Below are 27080 nucleotides of genomic sequence, written 5' to 3'. Positions count from 1 at the left end.
ATTTGGGCCCACAAGCCACAATTTTGATTGATGAGTATATGGACCTTCTATACCAATTGATTTAGTAGTATGGTAAATACATTACTACCAGTACCGTAAATGTTTCTCTTTCTTGAGAGCTGGTGGACTAAATCTCAAGCAGTTAAGAGTATTAAACTTGAGCATATCTTATCCTTGGTGAAATTTTAGAAATAAATTTAATACGGGATGTTTTTACATGCCCCTCTCTAGATATGCAAAATTTCCAATACCCCCCAACATCGGTCTTCTAAAAGAGATTGATATAAAATTATCTAAATACCCTCATCTAGACAAAGGCATTGCAACAATGCTTTCTTCACGTAGAGGCTGAATTGTAAACAAGTCATTGGGAAACATGCTCAAGTATTTGGTAGGAAGTGTATCGTGATAGTGGGAAGAAGCACTTCTCGATGTTGTGCTAAAACCCTAACTTGTTTTGGTGATCATTTATGCTATGTTTCTTTGTTTTCTAAATATACACATGCATTGTCCTTTCAAGCCTTTATAATCATATTTTGAAACTGTTTAGATAGTTTTTTCAATCATTCTTTATGTTTTAAGGGTATTTTTGTAATTTCTTATAGGGGTATTTTAGTATTTTGTTTTAGTATTTAAGATCGTTTTCTTGTATCCATCGTTGTATTTGCCCTAATTTTTTAAGAAGAACTAGACTCTTCGTCTTTTATCAGTTTCATCTCGTTCTGTGATTTTAGCTTACATTACTTCCTACGTCGGAGATCGCCTATAGTAAGGACGACAACTAACAGGAAAGTGAAGTTATGTATTATATTTCTAATTTGTTAAGACAGGTATAATTAAGAAACGAGCTAGCTACAAGAGGAAGTCTAAAAATGGAGAGCAACAACGATGATCAGAAGAAGTTCATAGCAAATGTTTGGTGGCAATGGTAATCAAGGCATTCGATCTCTAATAAAAAACCCTTGATTTTTCTCTCAAAGATTCATTAACTTGAAGCCTTCACATTTTCCACAAAAAAAAAAGAGTCGCAGTGGAATGAACTTAAGATTGTACCTCACATCGCACATCCTGACATGAAAGTGGAAAAGCATCTATGGTTCCCATACATTTTCATGTCAAGATGTGCGATGTGAGGTACAATCTTGAGGTCACTTCAATATTATTCTAAAAAAAATCCCAAAATTTCCCAAAATTTCATGTTGTTGATGATGTTTGAAGGTTGAATTTGGGAAGTAACAATGGGTTTTTGGTTAAGGGGTTGAAGATAAGGGCATTTAAGTCATTCTATTAGTATTTCTTTTCATCCAGGTCAAGGGGTATGTCATCAATTTGGAAGCACAAGAGGTACATAAATCAAATATTCATCAAAATCCAGAGAGGTAATTGTAAAATTCTAAATTTATAAATCACCATCTTTTATTTTATTTCCTTTTATTGATTTCTCCTTGTAATTTTCTCTCACAAAAAACCCTTTAAAAAGGAGTCAGGAGAGAGGAACAGTTCGACCTTCTCTGCAAACAAAAAACCAAAACTTTCTCCTATAATCTCAAATCCTAGTCTCACAAACACATAAAAAAAACACCGATTTTTTTCATCTCTGCAACTCCTCAACCCTCCATCTTCATTCGAAATCGTTTGCCCCAATCTCAATCGTCTCCGAGGATTTAACAATCTCTGAAAAACTCGCCCTTTCGCCTTTCAAGACTGAATTCATTGAACGTATTGGAGCTTTGATTGGAGAGGATATGAGGTTCAACAAATCATCTATGGTTCGTGCATGTTTGTGATTAGATCTTGAATCGGTATTTTGATGTTTTTCCTGAATTTTCTCAATTTGTTCTCGGAAATCAGAGACTGAGAAGTCAGAAGAGCTTGAATTTGGGATTTTTTTTTGTTGCAGAGGAATGCAGTATGGATTTTAGCGTATTAGGGTTTTGGAGAAATAGAGGAGAGTTTCAAGTTGGGGCAATTACTCCTCTGGTCAACTTATTTGGAGCAATCGCACGTAAGTCTTTTTTTCTTTTTCCCTTATTGTTTTGTTTCTGTAGGAGTAATTTAATTGTTTATTTTGTAAAAGTTGCTCATTTTTTCCTAAACTGAAATGGGTTTGTGCTATTTTTTTTTTTTTTTTATTTCTTCAAAATTTGCTGATGCACTTTGTAGAATTATCATTGTATTTGTGCTTTTCCTATTTAGTGGTGAGATTTATGTGGTTAAGTAGCGTTAGTAGTGAGGATAGTGCTGATGAAGGGCTTTAGATGATCATTAGGGGGATTTACTCAGGTTTTTAGTTAAATCTAGGGTTTATCATGTATTCTGAACTTTAAAAAGAGTTAATAAGTTATGGATGGCTTCGTTATCAGTGTGAAAGAGGTCATTGATTTATTGGCTTACTAGCGGACATGGAACTCTCAACATTTGGTAAATATGGATTTCCATCAGCATTGTATCATGGATGGATGGAGGGACGTTGAGATGGAGGGGGATTGGTAGTGGAGGGTCTATGATTATCCTCCCCCTAGTCTAAGGCTACTCAAATTGTAAAATCTATCAATATCACGCTTGTTCTCATCATCTCTACCTTATCCCAAATATTAGAGTTGGAAACATGAATCCCATTTTTCTATTTGGAACATTATATATAGTCAAGGCATATGTCTTTGGATCTTTTCTTACTACCTCAATCTTCATCATTTGATGAGTAACATCAATTGACGATAAATAGGAGGCACGAGGCCTCCCTTAGAAGAGAGATCTAGAAGTGCAAGCTTAGAAGTAGTTTTCCCAAAGTTGGTGAATGTGGAAGAAATAAGTTAGATACATAAAACAAAGGTGATGTGAATTGAGGAATGAGACAATAATACTAAGTTTTTTTTTTTTTTTTTTTGATACATGGGTATCCAAACTTAGTCTGACCATTCCCATGGACATGTGAGTTACCCCTTCCAACACGTGCCAAGTGTACTGGCCTCTTAAAGCACAAGGGGGATGGCCAACTTGGGGCTTTGAACTCAAGACCTCTCCCTTTTTGGAGGTAGGCCCTGGCAACTACACCCAACTCTTGTTGGTTATAATACTAAGTATTTTCATCAGATTGCTAATACTCATAGGAGAGGTGACGACATTTCCAAAATTTATATCAAGCATTTTGGAAGGTGAGGATAGTGTTTGGGAAGGGGTGGTGATTTTTTATGAAAAATACCTGATGAGATTCATTGGTCTAAACCTTCACTTGATAGAATCCATTTTGATGCCATATTGTTAGATTGAGGTATTTGCATGGAGATACCTTTTGAAGAGGAGGAGATTTTGGCCTCAATTAGTAAGATGGATGGTATAAATCCTTGGGATTGGATTTTTTTGCTCCTTTTGAAGTCTCTTGGGAGGTAATTCATAATTGGGATTGATTTATGAAAATAGTTGAGGAGTTTCAAGATGCTTTGTGTCAAAAACTCACAATTTTTTTCTCCAGTTGCCTTTTTGTTGCTTATATGAGAGAGGCTTATATGCTTGATGAGGTGTGTTTATAAGATTGTTGCGAAGATATTGGCATCTAGGTTGCAAGTGATTCTCCACATTGTAGTGAGCATAGCCACCAAATTCCTCGACTTATTGAAAAAGTCGCGCGATCAAATCATGACTTTTACCTTCACTAATTTGATCACACCTTTTTCAATAAGACACGATTTTTGTAAATTTCGTGATTAAATCATGAACTTCACGATTAATTCATGATCTTTATATTAAATTGGGAAAAAAAATGTAAGATGACTGTGATTCACTAAAACATAATATAAGGATAACATTGATTGTGATGATTTTGACATAAACGTTGAATATGTTGTATACCTGTGGTTATTTGTTGTGGATGATATAAAATAGTGTTCAGTGATTTATTATTGTAATTTAATATTAAATTTGATGATATAATATGATAACACCACCTGTTTGGAATAATTACAAAACCCTAACCCTAGCTTTATTTTCCCCCGATTTTATCAGATTTTTTGATTTTTTCCATTGCCGACCTATTTCTGAACCTCCGACTTGGTGACTATGGTAGTGAGCAAGAAGCATTCATCAAAGGAAGAAAAATTTCGGATGATGTATTCATTGCCAATGAATGTATTGGTTCAAGAGGGCGTTTAAAAAATCCTGGGGTGCTATATAACATTGATATGTAAAGTAGCCTAATCATGTTAGTTGGGGATTTTTGGATTACATCCTTGATAGAGGTGGTGTTAGATCAAATTGAAGGGGATCGATTCATAAATGTGTCTGATTCGATTCATTCTCTATAGTTGTCAATGAGATACATGCCCAATACTTAGGAGTTATATGTTGAAGAAAACGTAGGAAGATATAAAAAAGAAGAAAAGAGAGTGATAAGTGAAACTAAACATATGGCGTATGATGATAAATATGCATATATGTATAAAGATGATTATAAACTGGCATGAATTAGAGAAAGGGAACTTAAAATTGATGTATTAAAGATGAAGATGGGAGAGTCTTGGTAAAAGATGGAGAAATTATGAAAAAGTAGTAGTGTTAGTTCTAGAAATTATTAAAAGAATACTGCACGAGAGACCTAAGGCTAGGAAAAGAAACACAAGATTCGAGAGCACACATAATTCCTTAGAATTAAGGTTCATAAGTGAAAATAAAGTTAGCAAAGAAGGATACAGTTACAATTTTCAGACCAAACGATGTTCTAACTGAAGTATGAAAATGCATGGGAAGTATTGAATTTTCCTAGCTAATTAAGTTGTTCTATAATATTTTGATGATTACAACTATGCTAAATGGATATGGAAAAATCATCGTAGTACCTATATATAAGAGCAAAGGATACATACAAAGCTGTTTTAACCCTTGTTAGCAATTCGGAATACGGTAAAAATTCAATTCGTGAAAAATTCAAGTTCTATTTGATTTTGGATTGCAAAAATCCTGTCTAAAATTTGATAAATGGAAAATATGCGGCATATGTTTCATACGTGTATTATCCGTTTTATTTCAAAATTTCGAAAACCAAAAATCCGGCCATATGATAGTGATGGTGATGATGAAATTGGTGATGTTAATGGTGATGGTGGTGATAATGAGGACATTGAGGTTATTGTTCCATTGATTTTTAAAAGAAGACCAAAGTCAAGGGACAAATCATCAATTTGGAAAATTAAGGTGTAATCTCAAATAAATGTAGAGAGTCATGTCATTATTTTTTTTAAGATAAAAAGGACCTTTGTCACGTAAAAGTGTGGATTCTTCCAAAATTTTGAAGCATGGCCGCTTCAAAGTCGACTTGTGTTACACGTCACAACTTACAAGTTTACACTTTGCAACATACAAGAAGTTATAGTAGCTTTTTTTTTTCCCCACCGAGTTTTATAAAAATTCGTAAAAGTCGTAAAAAACATGTTTTATTCATTTCAAACTTAAAATTCGTGAATTATTCAAAAATAGTTCAATAATCCGGAGAGTAATACTTTCATTGAAAAAAATGAAAAATTCGTGAAGTTTCCAAGAATTAAACGGGTCATTGCTAACAAGGGTTTTAACTATTAGAAGACCAAGTTACAAAATTGATATCAAAGGATCAATTTGGTTTTATGCAAGGTAGATCAATCATCAATGTAATCTTTTTTACTTAGATAAGATATGTAGAAGTTTAGAGAAAAGTTGAAGAATTTCCACATGTTTTTTATTGACTTAGAGAAAACATATAACATATACCTAGATAGTTAATTGGTGGGTATTGGGAAAAAGAAAGAAGTCTCAAATGGATATATTGATGGAATTACAAACATGTATAAGTGGGTTATGACTAGTATGAGAATCAATGGTGAGGAGACAAATGAGTTCTCTATTATTATTGTTTTATGTATGGGATTGGCTTTGAGTCCATATCTGTTTGTTCTAGTTGTAGATGAAGCTCATAATCAATAGTGAGGCAATATTTTGGATATCCTCCTCATTTTCCACCGAACACCTTATTTCGTTTCTTATATAGTCCTCAGTACATTGCAAAAACTAATGATCTTTATAGTAATTCCTTTGATAGAGAAGACAAAAACTCATCACATTTGGTCGTATTTCTTATCGTTGTTTGGTATAGTAGGGTGCTTCCCTAGATCAGTTAAGTCGGCTTTGGACTCTTGACTGACGTGGGGAGGGTCTTTCATGTCGTCTAAGCAGATTTTTTGGTTTTTGGTTCCATTTGCAATTTGCTGGGGCATTTGGAAAGGTCGCAATCGATGTATTTTTTAAGGGAAGGAACCTACATCGGATGGATTTGTTCTCTCTGTTTCATATTCTCTTGGAGGAAACTTTATAAGGAGTTTAAAGGGGTTTTCTTTGTAGATTTTGTTGTGAGGTGGGATAGGGTTTGTTCGTTGCCGCGAGAGTAGTTGTTAATTTCGTTTGGCCGTTGGTTCTTTGGTGTTTCTTTTTGTTTTGTTTCTTTCCTTTGTATTGGGTTGTTCCCCTCGACCCCCCTCGTTGTCTTTTTAATAAATTTATCTTTATCGATCAAAAAAAAAAAGAAGACAAAAAAATACTGGATTTGGAAGAGACACAAAACATCACAAGGCAAAGTCCAACATCCCCCAAGGGAACTGACGAAACCACACTTACCTAACTACTTTATTATGAATGGAAAGATGATTGACTACTGATTCTTTACACATAGAGTAGAAATTGACAATGACCCTTACGCGAATCAAATGACTAACAGGAAGAATTTTGTCTAATACAACAGCCCAAGTAAAAATAGTAACACTCTCAATGGGTCTTTGGAAACCCAAATAAATTAGACAGGGAAGCCAGTAACAGAAGACTCGTGAATGTAAGATGTATTAAAAAAAAATTTAATTATAATTCCTAAATTCTAGGTGTCCAAATGTGGGACCCACTTAAGGGCTTGTCTGACCAGTTTGAAAGTATTCCCTTTTGGAATGTTTGGAAAGAACTATTTACTTCTAATTTATTATTGTTCTTCTAGAACAAATTTCCTCCTTTGGGGACTGTTAATGGGACCACTTGTGACTGGTTTCATCAACACAAACCCTTCCACTCGCAGTGCAAATGTACTAATAGCTCTTCATGATGGGATGAACTTTAGGCCTTCAAAAAAATAAAACTCCATATTATGCATGAATCTTTTGCTGGATTGTTAGGTCCCGAGGAACCAATCAAATCTGATTTTCAGCTTTGATTTTTTGTGTACAGCTCCTGCATCAATTGGACAAATCAATTCCAGTGTTAGTATTTTTCCGGCAAACTAAATGTTTGGTGGCTTGTCTGGAACTATAACTTTTTCAGTAAAAGTTCTAGTCTGTTGGATGAAACCTTTTAATTTGGCCCTTGATGTTCATTTATCAATATGTGCTAACTGCTGAGGTATAAATGCAGTTCGAGGATGGATGATCCTATTGTACTTTGAGTTATTTTGGAAATTATTACCATCTGGAAATAGTCATTATCCCTCAAGTATTCGCTCTTTATTTCCTAAAATAGAGTTGATATCCTCTGAGGACAATCTTCAATTTATCTGCATATATCTTACCTATGGTATTTTCTTGGACGTGTCTTGGATTTCAAATGTAGCTTGTAACTTCATGCTACTTGCGTTTCTTCCAGGTTTTGCATGAAATATGGATCGTAGGAAGTGTATACCTTCCAGTGATGCGCCTTCTCGTACTATGGCACCTTTGAACTTCAGAATTAAGGTGCATGAGAAGGCTCTGTTTGTAGATCCAGAGACAGCTACGGGTCCTCCTGCAGAAGCTGACGTAGATATAGATCTCAGGGAAGTTTATTTTTTGATTATGCATTTTCTATCAGAAGGGCCATGTCAAAGAACTTATGGACAATTATGGAATGAGCTTCTGGAACATCAACTTTTACCTAGAAGATACCATGCTTGGTATTCAAGGAATGGTGCACGCAGTGGGGATGAAAATGATGATGGCCTGTCCTTTCCATTGAGCTACAATAAATTGGTAGAGAGGTATATACAAAATATGCTTCCTTCTAGCTCTGCCCACCTTAGGATTTTAGTTGCTCATATTTTTTAAATTTTGTACCATAACGAATGGTAGAAAAGTAACAAGGTAATAGTTGCTCTCTCTTTCTTCCCTTGTACTGTGGGCATATGCCTCTTTTTCTTTACGGAATCCATTTCTTTTTACTGACAAATCAAGTTGTTCTAGCCACTTTTTATACTAGGATTTATTTTAATTTGTCTTTCTCTCTATGCACTCAGATTTATTGAATGATAACTTTTTTTCTATACTTAGGCATCCACACATTGACAAGGATCATTTGGTAAAGCTTCTGAAGCAATTGATACTGAATACCACGCCGGTATCCCATGGCATGGCCGGAGGAAATGCTAATGCAGCCGATGTTCCTACACTCCTGGGATCTGGTTCCTTTTCACTTCTGGAATGTATGTGATATTATAGTTAATTTTATTTTGTGTATTGTACAAGTTACGCTGTGCCATATGTTATTTCGATTCTTGAAATTTGGCAAGCCATTGAAGTTACACTGTGCCATATGAAGTATCAGTTCATTTTTAATTATTCGCTAACCTGATTTCACACTATTTTGAGTTTCCTGTTTTCACACGCTCTCCTTTTTCCCACCCTAGTTTTTTTAGATTCATTTTTCGTAGGATGGCTTTTTTCCAGAGTAAGTTTTCACCTCTCCAGGAAATGCATTTTAGTTCATCCACAAAGCACTAAACAACAATTTGTTTTTTGGCAGAGGTGAGGACTTCTCTAGAAATTTTGTTTTCCTTCTCTTGACCTTTTTTTTTCCTTTTTTCCAGCTGATAGGAACAGAGAAGATAAAGTAGTCACCCATCTGCCCAGTTACTTGCGTTGGCCTCACATGCAGGCTGATCAGGTGCGTGGCCTCAGTTTGAGGGAAATTGGGGGTGGTTTCACGAAACACCATCGCGCTCCATCCATTCGTGCAGCATGTTATGCTATTGCTAAACCATCAATTATGGTGCAAAGGATGCAAAATATAAAGAAGCTAAGGGGACATAGGGATGCTGTCTATTGTGGTACACTGCTTTCTTCCTTTGAAACATAAAAGAGCAAATTGCTTTCGATATAATATTCCTCAGTTCATTAACAAGAAATATGGTCAAAAATCTTGCTTCAGATTGAGATGACTCTGTTCACAGGATACTCTCTGATTTATTCTATGTACTTACCTTCTTCGTTTCCTAATTAAGCTTCCTATTTATGGGGGTTTAGTTTGATTTGTAGAAGCATCTTTGACCCATAACTAGGTTTTTTTTTTTTTTTTTTTGGGACAAGTAATTGAGATTGTATAAACAATAGTATTTCAAAAATAGGGAAGTTACAGGGGTTAGAAAGGCTCTTATCTAGTTATCCCTAACAGTCTAGAATCAATAGAAAATTAGTCTGGTTCATTTACAAGTTTAGCACATCTAAAAGCAAACTCCTTAAACCTAAAACCCTACACTTCAGAAGAATCCTTGACCAATAATTTGTGATCTTAGTCATTGGGATTGTGATTCCACATTCTCCCCTTCGTCTTGAAAAAATTGCTGATTCCTCTCCTTTCATATTGCCCACCACACTACAAATGAGGTCAATCTCCAGTGTAGACAAGCTTTGTGCTTGGAGGCTTTTGTGAGCCATCCTCTTAACATCTCACAAAGACTCCTTGGGATTATTCATGATATTCCAAACTCTCAAAAGGAGTTGCACCCAATCAATTTTGCAAATGATGAAGTACGTACAAATGATGAATGGGCTCCTAACTAACTCTAAAAATGAAGCAGAAGTTTAATTTTCTTCCTATCAATCAAATTGTTTATAATGAGAATTTATTGAGATTAGGCGTCTACATGAAGAAAGCCACTATAGAGGGAACCTTAACTCATCAAACTAAAGAAGCTAGGAACTTAGTATGAAGAAAAATGTCTTAATTGAAAAAAGACCACTAAGAATTTCCCTTTCGAATTCTGTTTTCAAATTCTTCTTTCACTCTCTCAACTACTTCAAACTTCTGGAGCTTCCCTTAATCTTCCTAAACCTTCCATCTCTAAATTATTCTATCTTCTTTCTTGGTTTTATGCAAAAGTACACCTCTATCTTTCATTTGGAGCTTCTTGGCTTGCATGAACACATATGGATGATTCAAATTTGATTGTGCAAAGGAATTATTTTTAAAATAATACTCTTGAAGTTTAATAGATCTAACATTAGTCAAAATGGTCACTTTCATTGAAGCTTAGGCACCAAGACATTTGTCAGGAACTTCCTCTGCATGGATTTTTAGTAATATTCTCGAAGTAATTATATTTACCCCCAGAAGTGATATCTAAGGGAGAGTCGATTTAGAAGGTGATAGTTTAGTCGGGTACAATGAAGATCGATAACAACACCAGCTAGAAGGATTGTGTGAATTACGTGTTCTAAAGGAACGAGAGAAAGGCCAAACAGTTTGCAGATTGAGGCGGCAAGAGCAGATTTGAAGACTATTCAAATAGCAGCATGGCTTTAGGTAGAATTGAATGATTCGTTCAGGTGATCCTAGTTTTTTTGGGATGAGACTTGATGATGATATTGGTATCTGGGTGATCACTGACTATATATTTGTTTACATTAGTCATCCATTTCCTGTCAGCCACAGCTTTTCCTTTTTCTTGCTGCTACTGTTGCTGCCAGTCTTCTTTTCATTCTTTCCCCTTTACATTTTATAAAATGTATTTTTTGATTGTTTAGTGTAATAGGAATTTCGGATGACAATTTCATTGTAGATCCATGTGAGATCATGTAATTTACCTAATGGGTTTTTCTTTTTTGGTTGGTATATGCTGTAGCCATATTTGATCGCTCAGGGAGATATGTGATTACTGGTTCTGATGATCGCCTTGTAAAGATTTGGTCGATGGAAACTGCATTTTGCTTGGCCAGCTGCCGTGGACATGATGTGAGTTTATATGGTCTTATGTATCATTCATGCATCCACAATTTGTTTCTGGTCTACTATTTTACTTATCCCATAGTATGATTTCAAAGGGTGACATTACGGACTTGGCTGTGAGTTCAAACAATGCATTGGTGGCATCTGCTTCAAATGACTTCTTTATTCGAATTGTAAGATTTCTTTCTTCTTCTTCAATACATGCTTTCTCTTTTTGTGTTTTTGACCATTTGACAGTTCTTTTTGGTCTATTACAGTGGCGTTTGCCAGATGGGATGCCTATTTCTGTTTTGCGGGGACATACTGGAGCTGTTACTGCCATTGCATTTAGTCCCAGGCCTGGCTCTGTGTACCATCTTTTATCGTGAGTCTTATTCTTTGAGTTATTCTTCTGTAGTCACTAATTTGCAGTCACCTATTTGGTCATCTATTGTACTATATCATTCCTAAATCTCAAAATCCTGACTAATTTCTGTGGATTATGATAGTTCTGTATTCAATTTGTCAACTGTTGCAAATTCTGTTTTCTTGGCGAACTTCGTTGGATTAACTTCTGTATGGTTCTTTCCCCATGTGCCTACAAATTGTGCGTTTTGGGGAATTTAACGACAAGAAGAAGAAGGCTCTGAACTGAAGTACACTAAAAACAGCCACAATATTGGAATCCAGAAAATTTCCTTACCGAATGCTGTAATTCTTGTGTTGTGCCCCTTTATATTCAGAATATCAGAAATGGTCTGCCCCACCTTTAATGGGATTTTAGTTCCCTAAATGGACGCCTTGGGAAATTGGTGGTTAGAATGATTGATAAGAAGGGAGCAAATGTCCCTTGCTTTTCTGTATGCATAATGCTTAATCTTTGCATCAATCCTACGAGTATATAAGATGGCTCACTTGTTGTGCCATTAAGGCACTTTTATAGGTTCTTATACTATTTTCTTTACCTGTTATATACAATTTATTAAGAAATCCAGCATTGCAAGATTTGCAACAACTTTGCTGTGGAAAGCCGTTATCTGATTACCTTGCAACTATGGTTTAGTGATACTTTTTTTGCTTTGTGATTTACTCCGTGCTGTTTTGTTTTTTCCTTATAGGTCATCCGATGATGGAACATGTCGGATCTGGGATGCTAGGCACTCGCTGCCCAGTCTAAGAATTTACCTTCCGAAGCCTTCAGATGCTGTAGTTGGTTAGTTTGCTGCTTCTATATGGTGTTCTGATTGTTTGACTGGGTTTTGGGCAGTGACAACTAATGCTTGGACTATGAAATTAACTGTAGGAAAGAGCAATGGTCCCTCATCAAGTACTGGTCCGCAGAGCCATCAAGTCTTGTGTTGTGCATATAATGCTAATGGAACTGTTTTTGTTACTGGTAGCTCAGACACTTACGCAAGGGTACAACTAATATTTATTCTCTTAATTATATTCTCTACATGTCTTTTATTTTTTGGCAAAAATATTTGTTCTTCACCAAGATGGACTTTTTAGTCTACATATTTGTTGTTATACTTGTATTTATAACATCATTTCAGAGTGAAATCTAGCTGTAAATGTAGATGGATTTCTTCATAGAAAAACCGGTTACTCGCAGGTGTGGAATGCTTGTAAATCTAATTCAGATGACCCCGAGCAACCAAATCATGAGATGGATGTGTTATCTGGCCATGAAAATGATGTCAATTATGTGCAATTCAGGTTAGTTTGTCCTTATCATTAAACAATTTCCTTTTCTAAGTTCTTCATGCTGATCTCTATATCTGCCTGACTATGCAGCGGTTGTGCTGTGGCGTCAAGATCTTTTACCACTGACATTTCAAAGGAGGACAATATTCCGAAATTCAAAAATTCCTGGTCAGTTTATAAGCAATTAGAGAACTTGCTAGTGTGATCAATTATTTTTAGTTACACTAATAAGATTTTCAATGATTTGGTGAATTCTTTAGCTGGTAGTCGTGTATGTTGGAACTTGTTGCACAGAATTCTTTTCTAATTCTACACTTTTATATTAATTCAATTTTTATTGATCAAGAAAAAGAGAAAAGAGGTTTGCATATATTCCTTTCTTAATCAAGTACCGTACCCTGTCAGTAATTTTCTCAACTGGCACATTTGCATCTTATTTTCTTTTAAATATATACCTGTAATTGACATTAAACTGGTTGAACGTGCACATCCCATATTTATATGTTTCCAGGTTTACTCATGACAACATTGTTACCTGTTCCCGTGATGGAAGTGCAATTATTTGGATTCCAAGATCACGTAGATCTCATGTGAGTTCTCCTCTTAGATGAGTTCTCTGTATGCTTTGCATCCTCCATATTTACACAGTTTCTTTCATGCAGTACATGTTTAATTGAACTAAATGTAAGTTACTTTTTTGTGCATTTGGTGTATTACTTTTCTTGCTTTAGGGAAAAGTTGGACGCTGGACACGAGCATATCATCTCAAAGTTCCTCCCCCACCAATGCCTCCTCAACCTTCTCGTGGAGGTCCCCGCCAGAGATTTCTTCCAACTCCTCGTGGTGTTAATATGATAGTGTGGAGCCTGGACAACCGCTTTGTGCTTGCTGCCATCATGGGTAAGGCATTTATTATTTTTTCTAATTTTATCTCAAGAATAATTATTATGATAGGCTGTATTACTTTTTGTATGAATTTTCTTCCTTGCATATTAATGTTATTGAGTTAGCTGTGATGCTTTTTTTTTCCCTTTTAAATGCAAAAAGAGAATAATCAAGACTTTTTTGATGAATTTTAAACAAAGGAGGTACAACAGGAAGCCATATAAGTTGAGGTGACCTAGAAGAATGAATCATAAGGGACACTGGGGCACCCCCCTTAAACATCAGCCCTTGTTACAACACTATTAAAAGAGAAGTACCTTTTTTCTGACTATGCATGACATTAAGCTCCATTCATCCAACTTCTTATATATATATATATCATTTCTAAGGTAAAAAACAAGTAATTCCCAATCAACCTTGCAAGACTTTTCCGTATCTAGTTTGCAAACTGAGCCCACCCTCTGATTTCATCTTTCTACATGTTTATCAGTGGTGAAGATGCCTTCTAATAGTTGTGTATCACTAGTGACGATCCCTTTAGAGGTACACACCACGAAGTTAAGACTTCCTTCAGTCTAAGGGAAAAGGGAGGGCACAATTTTACATATTTCTGAACAGACCAATTTGATGATAGTGGTTTGGCTTCGAAGCTCCTTGGTTATTTGGAATATGAGTAACGAAGGTTGCATTCTTCATGTTTGTTGATACCCATCATGTACACCTTATCCAAATTATTAAGGTTGGCTACATGAATCCTATTTCGCCTGTCAACTTTATCTTGATTTTACTTTTCAAAAAAAAAAACTTTATCTTGATTCATATATGCAGTCAACACATGTATCTTCATGCATTTGCTTTGAAGTACTCAAAAACAGATTTCTCCTCTACTTACAATCAAATATCTTTTGCACAAACGGAGACTGTTGTGCACCCAGTATTAGTTCTACAGCCTATTTGAGAGCCTAAGTGGATGTTGTGAATGGCATATTAAATACACAAATATCAATTATTTATAATAAGGGGTTTTGTAAATGTTTTACTATACTACCTAGGATTTTTTTAAAGTAGCACTGGAGTAGTATGCTGTCTGTATTCATGTTTCTGGGTGTAATTTTTTTTTTTTGTAATCGTTACCTTTTTTTAGTCCATAATTTTCTTTGATGCAGACTGCAGAATATGTGTATGGAATGCTGTTGATGGTAGCTTAGTCCATTCTTTGACTGGTCATAGTGAATCTGTAAGTGGTTTAAAATTATGAACCTTAATTATGGAGAGATATATAAATCATGCTATTAAGTTGTTTGTGTTAATGTAAATTTTTTGAAAGTGACTCTCTAAAATGGAATAATCCCTGTGGATACACCCTGCCACCGCAAAAAATTGAAGTTACTATGCATTGTTTATTGATGAAATATAATCAAGATTTGTTGGGTTGAGTACTACTGTAATTTTTTCTGATAAAATTTGTTTTCTGGACAAAACAAAACACAATGCATGAACTAGATATTTGAGATTTTCTATTAGGTTTCCCATCCTTTCTGTTCTTAATGTTCTATACAGATGAGACATGCAAAATTTGTTGCTTGTTTAGGAAACAAGTTCTTAGCGATCAAAATATGTAAAAAATTCAATCGAAAGGGATAACTTAAGGGAAATATTGTGGAACCATTCACAAAAGTGTCCAATCAAACTCAAGGGTGAATTTTTTCTTCAATTGGCGGAGAGTGTTGCTGCCCAAAGTTGTAGACCTTCTAAATCACGTCTGCGATGATCTTGATTGTCTGAACTACAATGAATATACCAGTAAAAGAGGTCCAAGTTCTTGTGATCTCATTGGGCCCCAATATATGGTGGTTACCTTCTGAGAAGCATAAGTTTTACTCAGATATTGGATCGAGAAAGTTTTAGATGTGTTGGAAAGCTCATCTCTTGATCTATAATAGTTGTTTCAGGACCTTCAGTGAGGAGGTTTTGATGCTCGAGGCGTCAAAATTTTGTCAGAAGTTCAGATAATGATAATGAAAATTAAGAATATCTTAGTCATTGTTAGCAAATAAGCTTTGGTTAGTTTGGATGGATGGTTGAGATATATTACATAGGCCTTAAAGTTATAGTATGTCTTTTTCTTAGAAATAGATGGCATGAGAAGATTGTAGGAGATTTTTATTTATTAAATGCTATTTGCCTCAAGTTACTTTGTGAACCCTTGGGATTGCTCGGATTAGCATTCTCTGCAAGTAGTTTTCCCTAGATTTCCCTTGGAGAAATATTGGTTTCAGCGATAATAAAAATCCCTTTTTCCCGTCATATTTTTATTTGTCTACGTCAATATGGTAAGATCATGGGATTGGTACAGTGTGATTACAACAATTACTCTTGATATGAGGTTTCCAATATGGATAGCCTTTTTGGAGTATTTGAGTACATCATTTACATCATATATTTTGGCCAATATGTTTCCATTTCATATGTTAAATTTACTCATCTAGAATGCTCATCTTGGCTTTTTTTTTTAAAAAATACATACTTTGTTTGCACTTGTTAGAGCAGATCTTCAATCAACTGACATGATGTTGTATGCCCTACCCTGTGCTTTGGTTCTGAAAAACTATCCGAACCACCCTGCCTTTCTATATCTTTGAAATGCTCAAAACTATTGTTTTGGTTTTCTTAGATGATTCACTGCTTCATCATTTAGTTGCTTATATCACTGCGTACATTATTTGTTTTAAGGTATTTCATCTTTCAGTGTATGTTATATAGTAGCATGTTTGCTGGGAAGATCCTTGTTTCTGAATTCTGATTTTTTTTTCTTGTTGTTCCTTTGGCAGACTTATGTTTTGGATGTTCATCCTTTTAACCCTCGGATAGCTATGAGTGCTGGTTATGATGGAAAAACCATAGTGTGGGATGTGAGTATCAGGTTCTTGAATCTCTTACATGCTCCTTTTTTTTCTTCCACTGCTCCTTTATTGAATGCCTTGGTATTCCTTGTTCTTCTTAGATATGGGAGGGCACTCCTATTCGCATATATGAAACTGGACGCTTTAAGTTGGTTGACGGGAAATTTTCTCCGTAAGTTTACCACTCAGGATACAAGAGACGAACCTTATTATTTTCTTGCCTTGATTAAATTGATGGCTTAATTCCATATCCTCTTAAATTTTATTATAGAAATGTTATGACATTCACCCTTAAATTATTCATCTCTATAATATCCTGCTTATCAGCATAGGCAAAGTTTGGGTTAGGTTTAGTAAAATTATATCAGATAGATACTGATGATATCAAAGTTCTAGTTGTGTTGTGGTGATAAAAGTTTCCCTTCTCTGTTCTGTAGGGATGGGACATCGATTATACTTTCAGATGATGTTGGCCAAATTTACATATTAAACACAGGCCAAGGGGAGTCCCAAAAGGATGCCAAATATGATCAGGTACCACAAAATCTTACTTCAATTAGTTATGCAATTTTACTAGGAAATCACAACTACTTCATTCTATTGGTTGTGTTTATACTTTGCAACAGTTCTCCAAGAACTACTTTATGTTATTGGTTTGTTTGTACTTTTTGCAACAGTTCTTCCTTGGAGATTATCGTCTCCTTGTCCGAGATACCCATGGAAATGTTATGGATCAGGTTAGCTTGACCATTCTTTATTTTATATTAGTTGGTCAAGTCGGTGGATCAGATTATCGTCTCCTTATATAAGATATACCCATGGAAATGTACTTTTTTTCCCTTCTGAAAATGTATATACCTGATTCTTTTATATTTTATTATTGTTTTATATCATGTTAGTGAAAAAGAAACATTTTGGGTTGATTCCTTGATGACGATTTTCCAAATCTTTAATCTTTACTCACTTCTACAAAATAGCTCTAGATGTTTCAAATGATTGTAAGAGAGAACAAAAAACAAAACAAATTATGTTTGGGTTTATGTAGATGGATTTTCTTTTTAAACAATACATTCAAAATCAGATATTTTTTCTAATCCTCAAAAGGGTTAGATAAGAGTTTGTTTTGGAGTTTTAGGTTACAAGTATCTAAACCTAGAAGAAGAGAGCCAAAAAAATAGAAGAAAAATTACCAAGAACCCTTAATAGGGCATCTCAGATAGTGGGAGTTTGAGGTGTCACTTTTTGGCACCTTTTCTGTCGTCTTTTGGCTCTTTTTTTAAATCACTTTTTGGCACCTTTGTTTTGTAGTGCTTTTGTCGGTATTTATTAATTTGAAAGCTTGGGCTACATTCACTGCAGGAGACTCAGCTTGTGCCATATCGGAGGAATATTCAAGATCTCCTTTGTGATTCAGGTATGCATTTGACTCCTTTTCACCAACTTGGGCCTGGGTTTTCCTTTTTTAAAATTTCTATGAGATGATCACATTTTCTCATATACTAGTTGTTTAACGGGAAATGTCAGGCATGATTCCTTACCCGGAGCCTTATCAGAGCATGTACCAGAAACGGAGATTAGGTGCTCTGGGAATTGAGTGGTGCCCCTCTCCTGTTAACCTTTCTGTTGGCGTGGTGGATATCAGTGGCCTTCAAGATTACCAAATTATGCCGTTGATGGACTTGGACAGACTAATTGAGCCAATACCAGAGTTTATAGATGCCATGGACTGGGAACCAGAAAATGAAGTCCAAAGTGATGATAACGATTCCGAGTACAATGTCACCGATGAATATCCTAGTGATGGGGAGCAAGGAAGTTTAAGTAACGATTCTGCTGGTGATCCAGAGGGCAGTGCAGAAGAATACAGTGACATTGAGAAGAGTCATAAAGATGGTTTTCGCAGATCAAAAAGGAAAAAACACAAGGTATATCTTCATAAATCTCTATTTATATTCTTGTTTACACCTCACCATTAACCCCCTTATTGTGTGTATTATTACTATTTGGACTTTGTAGGATTGACTCTTCATTATTTTCAGGTTGAGTTCATGACTTCTTCTGGGAGGCGTGTTAAGAAGAGGAATTGGGATGAGCGAGATGGTATTTTATCCCGGTCCAACAAAACTAGGAAATCAAGAAATGGACCAAAAGCCTCAAAGAGGAAATCATCTACATCAAAATCATTGCGGCCTCAGAGAGTAGCCGCACGCAATGCTCTTAATTTTTTCTCTCGAATTACTGAAGCATCTACCGATGAAGAAGAAGATGACGATGGCTCAGAAACTGAGTCATCAGATAGTGAATCAATGTTACCAGATTCAAATTTTCAGAACAATGAATCTGATAGATCTACACAAAATGTGCAGAAAAAAAATCAGAAGGGGAAAGAAGCAGCACTGGATGAGTCTGAAGATGTTATTAAGCCCCCCGATCTTCCTGAATTTCAGACAAATGCTGGAGGCAGAAGGAGATTGGTCCTGAAATTGCCCGTTCGTGATTCAAAGAAACTTGTTCCTCTAGAGAACTCTAGATCTGAATCTGGCAAACTAGTGGATTTAGTTTGTGCATCTAAAGCTCCTCTAGAAACTACAAAAGTAAATAGGAACCTTTTAAGCTCCCAAGATCTAGGGTCCTCTTCGGGCGATGCAATTGATGCAATACCGTCTCAAAATTGTGGTGGAAGTAAGAGCAGAGAGAAGGGGAAGGGGCAATTTGAAAAACTTGATGATCCTTTGGACTTATCTTCAGGATACAAGGATAACAAAATTAGATGGGGCGAGGTTAAGGCACGCACATCCAAGCGTTTGAGATCAGGAGATTCTGTGACATTCGATGCATGCCATGGATCTGATGGGACTATTGATGATAACAGAATTGGCAATAACGTCGATGAGCATCATACACCTGAGAACGACTATGGAATTGGATCTCCCCATCCAGAAAAGCTAAATCATGGAGATGATCCGTACATAAAAGCTTGCAGAATTGATGAACCGTTTAGAGATGGCACTTCAGAGGATTTGGATGATGAAAGAACCAAATCCTTGATCACTTGTAATGGAAATCTCAATGAGGAATCTAAGAACCAATCCGGGCCCAGTAAGTGCATGGATGATGATGAGCCATTGGACGGGGCTGATGCTTTAGCTGATGTTAAAATGGCAGCTGTACTTAGCTATAATAATGGCACCAATCACTCTCAAGAAGTGAAAGAGAACACTCTACCCATTGCAACAAGGTTGAAGATTAGATCAAAAACTATTCGGAGGGACTCGGGCAGTCCTTCCAAACTGAAGTCCATTAATGCAGTAGAGGATCGGCGAAGTTCCGGATGCGATTTAAACTCCCAAAATTCCTCATTCATGGAACAAAATTCAATTTCAGGAGTGCCTGAAGAGGATGAGGGTCCCAGTCATGGAGACCGAAAGATTGAAAACAATTCTGAACTGTCCAGCTTGCAAGATTCAAAGAAGTTGCATTCAGATTTAAACAATAGGATGTACAATGCTGTTTATAAAAGGTCAAAGTCAAATAGGTCTAGAACTGATTTAGAAGGTGAGAGTGGTGGCATGGAAGAAGGCACATCCAATTCCAGCAACCACAATCTTGACCAGAGAATGGACTTTCCTGAAGCTGCTACTGATGGGATTCGTCGAACAAGATCAACAGGGTTGAAGATAACTATACGAGAGCCAAATATAAGGAACAATAATTTCAAGGTGAGGCAAGATCATGGGTCAAGTGAGACATCAAGAATTCAAGAGAACTTTGCCATGAATACACATGAGCAACTTTTATGCGAAGAATGGAGGCCCAATGCAAGAATGACTGTTGGATTAAGGTCTGCTAGAAACAGGAGAGGCAATTATTATGATAGTGACACCCATCATCTAGATAAGAGGAAGTCACATCACTCAATGAGAAAGTTGTCATGGTTGATGTTGTTGGAGCATGAGGAGAGTTACCGATATATCCCCCAACAAGGTGACGAAGTTGTATACTTGATACAGGTAACAACTAACATCTTTTTCACAATTTTTTCTTTGGATTTAATTGTTTAATTTTACTCATTTTCAATATGTTATACCACTTCTCAGGGTCATCAGCAGTATATTGAATGGCGGCATTTGTCAGAAGGAGGTCCTTGGAGATCATTCAAGGGAAACTTAAGAGCTGTGGAATTTTGTAAAGTCGAAGGCCTTGAATATTCCACACTTCCTGGATCTGGGGAGAGTTGCTGTAAAATCACACTTGAATTTGTCGATCCTTCGTCCGGTGTATTTGGTAAAACATTCAAATTGACCTTACCCGAACTGACTGATTTTTCGGACTTTCTTGTTGAAAGAACATTGTACGATTATGCCATGAATAGAAACTGGACGAATAGGGATAAATGCCTGGTCTGGTGGAGAAATGAGAATGATGAAGGTGGGAGTTGGTGGGAAGGTCGGATTATGTCTGTAAAACCCAAATCTCCCGAGTTTCCAGATAGTCCATGGGAGAGATTTTCTATTCGATACAAGAATGATTCTGCTGGTGGCGACCATCTACATAGTCCTTGGGAACTCCATGATCCTGATTCCCCAGCAGAGTACCCTCATATCGATGACCAGAGCAGAACTAGGGTATTATCTTTTTTTACCAAGTTGGAGCAGACTGCAAACAAAAATCAGGTTAACCTTTCTTTCATTTTATCCGTTGCATTGAAATTACTTCTATTTTTCCCTGTGCAATTTGTCTTGAGAATTTTTACAGGTAGAACATTTCCAAGTGTTGTGATCGATCCTATTCTGAAATATTGCAGGATCGTTATGGGATTCAAAAATTGAAACAGGTCTCACAGAAGTCGGATTTTTTAAACAGGTATTTCTTTGCCTAGATTTATGGCACTGAGAGTTCACTTTGTTCAACTCTTGTGGTACTTATGACTGAGTCAAGTTTTGAAACTAACAGTCTTCATAATCCAGGTTGGATATCTATGTAGATATACAAAATACTGCAATTTAGAGTTAAACTATGATTGTATAATATACATGAATCCATGGAAAAAATGGTTCTATTATTAAATGATACAAAAGCTGCAGTAGAAGTTTGGGTCAAGGACAGGATCAGGCAAGTTGATGTTGGAATTATATCGGAGAAAATTTATACTAATAATATTAAAAGACATTTAACTCAAACAACTGTTACTAACGAAATTTCTTCTTGAATGAACAATATTTGGGACTGATTGTATTGGGTTGTTTCAGGTTTCCAGCTCCACTGTCTCTCGATGTAATCCATTCGAGGTTAGAACACAACTACTACCGAGGATTGGAGGCCTTGAAGCACGACTTCACAGTGATGCTGTCAAACGCTCTAGCCTACTTTGGAAAAAATGTGGAGCTTGCGACGAAGATGAGGCGGCTATCAGAGAAGTTCAATGAGATGCTGTCATCATCGTAGGCCCCTCAGCAGTCTGCAGTTTTGTAGAAGAATGACACACAAGTTGTGGGGGAGGGTTCTAGTTTTCATTGTAGATATTCTTTTAATTTTTATAATTATTTCAAAGACTTGTGTATCCATTGATCCAATTTTGGGGAATTGGTTTTACTTGGAGAGGGGAAGGGGTGGGAGAGATCTGATTTTTTGTGGAAAATCAGCCAAAAGAATTCATTGTATAGACACCCATTTCTGTTGCATCGTCATTGATGATAATAAAAAAAGAAAAAAAGAAAAAAAAATGTTTCTTTTTCTTTAAAAAAAAAAAATTGGGTATTTGTGTCACTCTAAATGATTATGAGGCCAACTAGTCCTCCAGAGATCACGGGGTCCAGATGAAATTGAGGAAGAAAGAAACTTAGCTAGGTGGGTTGGCCCTGGATCTTTATGACCTTATCTAGCGATCACTGTAAGACTTGTAAAAATTCGAAGATCAGGTTTTCTGCTTGTTAGATTCTGTTTTTGGATGGTCACAACCAGATGATGGAAACAGATTTTCAGAATCCAGAATCTACTTTGGCTATAATATTTCTGGAAATTGATTTCATGAACTGAGGTACCTTCCTTTGTAGATCTGTTTCCACAAGAGGTACAAAATTATAGGGACTGACTAGTTGCAGATCACTTAGGATTAATGTCACTTTATTAATACTCCTTGCACTCCATACAAATGGGTGCACTCCCGAAAAAAGAAGATTTCACAGCTTTCTTTTCTGATAATTGAGAACCTAATAATCGTGCAAGTCAAAAACCTAATCATCTGCGACTTATCCCTAACATTGGGGTTGCGACATGGTCTATATTTGCCAATCAACTTGTTTACTGTCATTCTAGATGACAACCACAAATGCAATACAGTTTAGTTGTTCATTGTCTAAATACTCGTTATCAAGGAGTTACTAATCTTATTAAAAACAGGTTTACTGACCCGAGAAAAGAATAAGAGATTTACGTGACCACTACCTACATTCACAAATGCAATGAGAATAGTTTAATAATTCTGACAAAGAAAGACCTTGTGATATTACCACAGCATTGTCACTGTTTTGTGTCGATCTTGGTTATCTAAGGAAGATCTGTTCAGTACTGTTGTCTTCCAAATCCTAGTCTATTTTCCTATCCAACTGAACAAAGTAATTTGCCATTTAACTCTATTTTGGTTGATGTTGTCCACTTAGATTGATCTGTTCTTCATGCTCACTAAGTAGAGACTCGAAGGAGAGGTTAAGGAAACTACAAGCACTACATAGTGAGAAAAAACAAGAAATATAACGGCAAAGTACCCACATCAAGGCATGCCTAGAGTTCTCAAAACATCAAATTCAAACTCTCGTAAGCGTCCGTGCAGTGAGGAAAAAAAAAACATGAAATTTGCAAGCACTTCATTGGTTGACAACATAAATTCCCATTGCCACATTTAAACCATACTGCAAAGTAAAATAAAAATTTCCTTAAAAACCTAATCATCCAAAGCATATATTTGACAAAATAGAAAAATGAAAAAAACCCCCACAAGTAGTAGCGTTCTATTACCTTGAAAGGATTGACAGTTTGAATCATAGGTACTGAACACAGAAAACCCATAGCTGGCATACCATTTACTAGAAGGAATAAAACTCACCAAGCTTATCCCTTTTAAGTAACATCTTTTTTTCTTCTTTAACTTTCACAGCTTGTAACACAATTTTTACAAAGGCTACTACTGCATGTGTTCCCAAGTGATCAGTAGCACCACTACGGTATTCGCTTCTGTAATTGTAGCACCAGACTTGAGCTATCTATGAGGCAATAATATTATTTACATCTATGTCCAACAAAGGTGTGTTGTGTGGCACCACAAACAATGAGATCAGAACTTGATCAACTATACACCCATATAAGCATGCATAACCAAACACATATTTAAAAATGTCACATCACTCTACAAAGAGTACAAAAAATGGCGCTTAGAATACAAATACTTTGTCAATGCAACGTTCTCATATGCACACATGGATAACAAAAAGTTCACTATTGTATAACAAGTTCACAATAAAATGTTGGCATTGCAACAAATACTATAATCAAGTTAGCAAACAAAAATTTTATGTATAAAAAAAGAAAAAAAATTGAAATGCACTAATATTAATTACTTCACGCACAACAGTCTAGCTCTATCACATCAACCATTGATTTCTTCCTTAAAATATATGGTGCAGTCCAACCAACAGCAACTTCATCATGGTTCTCCAATCTCACATAACTTGCGCTTCATTGTAGCTTTTTGATAGACATTGGCATTGACATATCTTGTAATAAATGTTTCAATCTCTGGGTCAATCTCATACAATTGTTTTCTTAAAGCTGCATCCACCAATAGTAATCTCTTCCAATGATCATGAATCTTTGATAACGGAAATGGTTCATCATTCCCTATATAATGCACCAATTCATGAGCACAGGGTATCCCAAATGTGTGGCGAATGACATGCTGGCAATCTTGGTCATCACTGATATCATATTCTATGGCAGATTGTGCAATAGCCCTTTGCTCTTTGATCTTTCCCAAGGCAAACAGAGACACTTGCCCACAAAGTTCGCTATAAAAATAATCATTATATTCTTGACTCCTTTCTATTCGACTTTCTGAAAATGAAGCTTTAATTTCCATATGTTGTCCATTAATCAACTCATCAACCCGTGCCAATGTTGTCGCCAAATTTGATTTTGAGTTGAGAAGATGACGTTGTAGTTGAGCATGGGAACTCTCCACTTGACTATTTGTTGAAGTCCCAAGGTGAAAATATCCATCAATCCACGCAGAGACAAAAAACTCTTTGAAAGGATTAAGCCATGTATCTCTAACAAAGGACAATGCTGTGGGGTTATCAGAATACTCTTTTTCAAAATTTTCCAAAGTTAAATAGTAATCACTCTTTGTAGGCATCCGTATCAACACATTCCAGTCACTTAAAAACTTTTGGAATCTCTCATCTTTCTGAAAAAGCTTCTTGCATTGTGCGAGCACATTGCTTGAAATATGCCATACACACAAAATGTTCTTGGACAATGAAAACACGCTTTCCAAGGATTTCATCAAGGCTAGATCACGATCTGTCACCATTACCAAAGGAAGTGTACCAGAGTTAAAAATTGATTTGAAGCATTCTAACGCCCAAATAAAGCTTTCCTCCTTTTCAGATGATATTAATGCAGTTGCAGAACAAAATGTCTGATACGTTGAAGTAATGCCAACAATAGACAATAGATGCAACTGAAATCGATTCGTTTTAGAAGTACAATCAAGAAGGAACACATTTGGGAAAGCATTCGAAAGATAAATGGCAGTTGGATGTGCGAAGAACAAGTCTATCATATGCTTATTTTGCTCATCCATGCGATGAAATGTAACATAACCGAGATCAGTTAGTAGTTTCAAGAGATGTTGCATTGAATTTTTTCCACCAGATTCTTCCTTACGTATAGCAGCCCGTGCATTGTAGATGGTCTTCAGAGTACTTACATTGTCAGAATCTTTTTTCTTAATAGATAGAAGACATTCACGTGCTTTGGCACCTACCTGAGACATCTCTCTCACTATCAATTTTTGTTCATGATTGAGTCTCTTTGCAAAAGTATGCTCCCCCAAAGATGTCGACTCCTTATGGTTATGAATCCCACAAACGACTTCAACTGTCCACATATCAACCCCAACAGCTACTTTTTGTCCCTTCAAAGAAAACGGACATCCAATCCTTTTTGAAAAAGAACGACGAAACCCTTTCTCAATTTGGATTTTCGATAACTGATTTTCTCGATAATGTCCGGATCGATCGCATCCAAGAAAAACCCGTGGTCTTGGGCGTGAATTTACTGGATCGGATTTTGAAATCGTTAGCACAAAACCAAGCCCATAAGAAACTTTGCGTGCCCATGATATCAAATCCTCCCGTTCTTCAAAAACCTATAAGATCAATATCAAACCATAAGTTTACTAGTAATAAAATTGAAAGGCAGTTTGAAGGAACTCAATCCAATTAAAAGCATCTATTTTGCAAATTGTTTGATATATTACCATATCTGTTTCAAATTTATCACCCACATCAACTTCAATTGCTCCAACAACTGGTTCAACTGCCCCAACCACTTGTCCAATGGGTGTGAGTTCACAAGCATTGGCACTGCTAGCCATGGCGTCTGCATAGAAAAATAATAAGAGACATGCCCTTATGTTTCAATCTATAACAAAACAGGTAGATTATATGCGCCCCCCCCCCCCCCCCCCCACAAAAAAAAAAAATCCTAATTTTAGCATTCCCCATGTTCTGATTGTTTGTCCAACATTTCATAGAAGTAAACACTATAAATTTCAAAATTTTCTAGTACTCCTCATGTTCTGATTGCTTGTCTGACATTATTTCAGAAAAGTAAATAAAATATATTTCAAAATTTCAACCCATCATCATGATTTCTCTCACCTCCATCTGCACCTTGGCCTCCTCTCTCTTCAGCACTCCCCATGGTTTGCTTCTTTTCAACGATCATTCCCATGTTTTGAGCCTGCAAGGCCTCTCCAGCGATAGTGGTGTTGATGCCAAGATCAGGAAAGCCAAGAGCCCCAAGTTCCGCCCCATTGCCTCCAATACTGCCCTCATTATTTACCATTTGACCTCCATTGTTACCTTCAGAACTCATGCCTTATCAGCTGTGATGCCAATAGAAGATATTAAAAAGTCTCCCACATAGAATTAGGATTAGGGTTTGCAAGAAACAGATTCCAAATTCACCAAAAAGATTAAAATAAAAAAATAAAAAAAAAAGGTCAAACCTTTAAATCCTATATCAAACAATACCCTTGTTCTTGATCTTTGATCTTCTGTTCTGTTCTGTGAGATCAAGCTTAGGCTTTTCCAAGTAGAAGATTTCTCTCTGCTTGAACTCGTCGTTTTATCTCAGACAAATATACAGATGACCCGAGCGAGTCATCACGGTCTTCTCCTCTGCGACTGCTAGTAGACTTGATTGATTTTTCAAAACATAGGAACTAATGTTTTCACACCAACTTTTACTTATAGCAGCCCATTTATACTGGAAACAAGTATTTGAAGGTATTTTTGATGGGAAAATAAAGTTTTGACTTGTGTTTAATGCATATTAACGTGTGCTCTT

The 27080-nt window shown here is 36.1% G+C and overlaps 2 protein-coding genes across 4 annotated transcripts; one reads left to right on the top strand and one right to left on the bottom strand.

Moving 5' to 3' along the window:
- Positions 1-1436: 1436 nt before the first annotated feature.
- On the top strand, positions 1437-22143 carry LOC147402521 (WD40/YVTN repeat and Bromo-WDR9-I-like domain-containing protein). Of its 2 annotated transcripts, none has more exons than XM_086444213.1 (25): positions 1437-1769; positions 1901-2005; positions 7645-8014; positions 8304-8455; positions 8840-9079; positions 10874-10983; positions 11073-11150; positions 11235-11341; positions 12075-12169; positions 12260-12375; positions 12572-12675; positions 12754-12831; positions 13175-13253; positions 13395-13563; positions 14715-14785; positions 16380-16460; positions 16553-16623; positions 16889-16985; positions 17129-17188; positions 17811-17865; positions 17976-18376; positions 18491-20461; positions 20549-21124; positions 21256-21314; positions 21701-22143. In XM_086444213.1, exons 3-25 carry the CDS (start codon positions 7659-7661, stop codon positions 21894-21896), a joined length of 5322 nt encoding a protein of 1773 aa, XP_086300339.1. In that variant the 5' UTR covers positions 1437-1769; positions 1901-2005; positions 7645-7658; the 3' UTR covers positions 21897-22143. The 2 variants fall into 2 exon arrangements, with proteins under 2 accessions (XP_086300339.1, XP_086300338.1); XM_086444212.1 differs by having other exon boundaries at positions 1437-1802.
- A 1771-nt stretch (positions 22144-23914) lies between these two features.
- LOC147402520 (PKS-NRPS hybrid synthetase cheA-like) lies at positions 23915-26986 on the bottom strand. Of its 2 annotated transcripts, none has more exons than XM_086444208.1 (4): positions 26765-26986; positions 26390-26616; positions 25987-26108; positions 23915-25875 (listed from the first exon to the last, which is right to left on the bottom strand). In XM_086444208.1, the coding sequence occupies exons 2-4, from the start codon at positions 26604-26606 to the stop codon at positions 24151-24153; spliced, it is 2064 nt and encodes a 687-aa protein (XP_086300334.1). In that variant the 5' UTR covers positions 26607-26616; positions 26765-26986; the 3' UTR covers positions 23915-24150. The 2 variants fall into 2 exon arrangements, with proteins under 2 accessions (XP_086300334.1, XP_086300333.1); XM_086444207.1 differs by having other exon boundaries at positions 26740-26983.
- Between the last annotated feature and the right edge of the window lie 94 nt (positions 26987-27080).

The sequence above is a fragment of the Akebia trifoliata genome, chromosome 5, assembly GCF_017979445.1.
Source record: "Akebia trifoliata isolate Shusen 1 chromosome 5, ASM1797944v1, whole genome shotgun sequence".
Classification (NCBI taxonomy): Eukaryota; Viridiplantae; Streptophyta; class Magnoliopsida; order Ranunculales; family Lardizabalaceae; genus Akebia; species Akebia trifoliata.
This window is presented reverse-complemented; position numbering and strand designations above follow the sequence as displayed.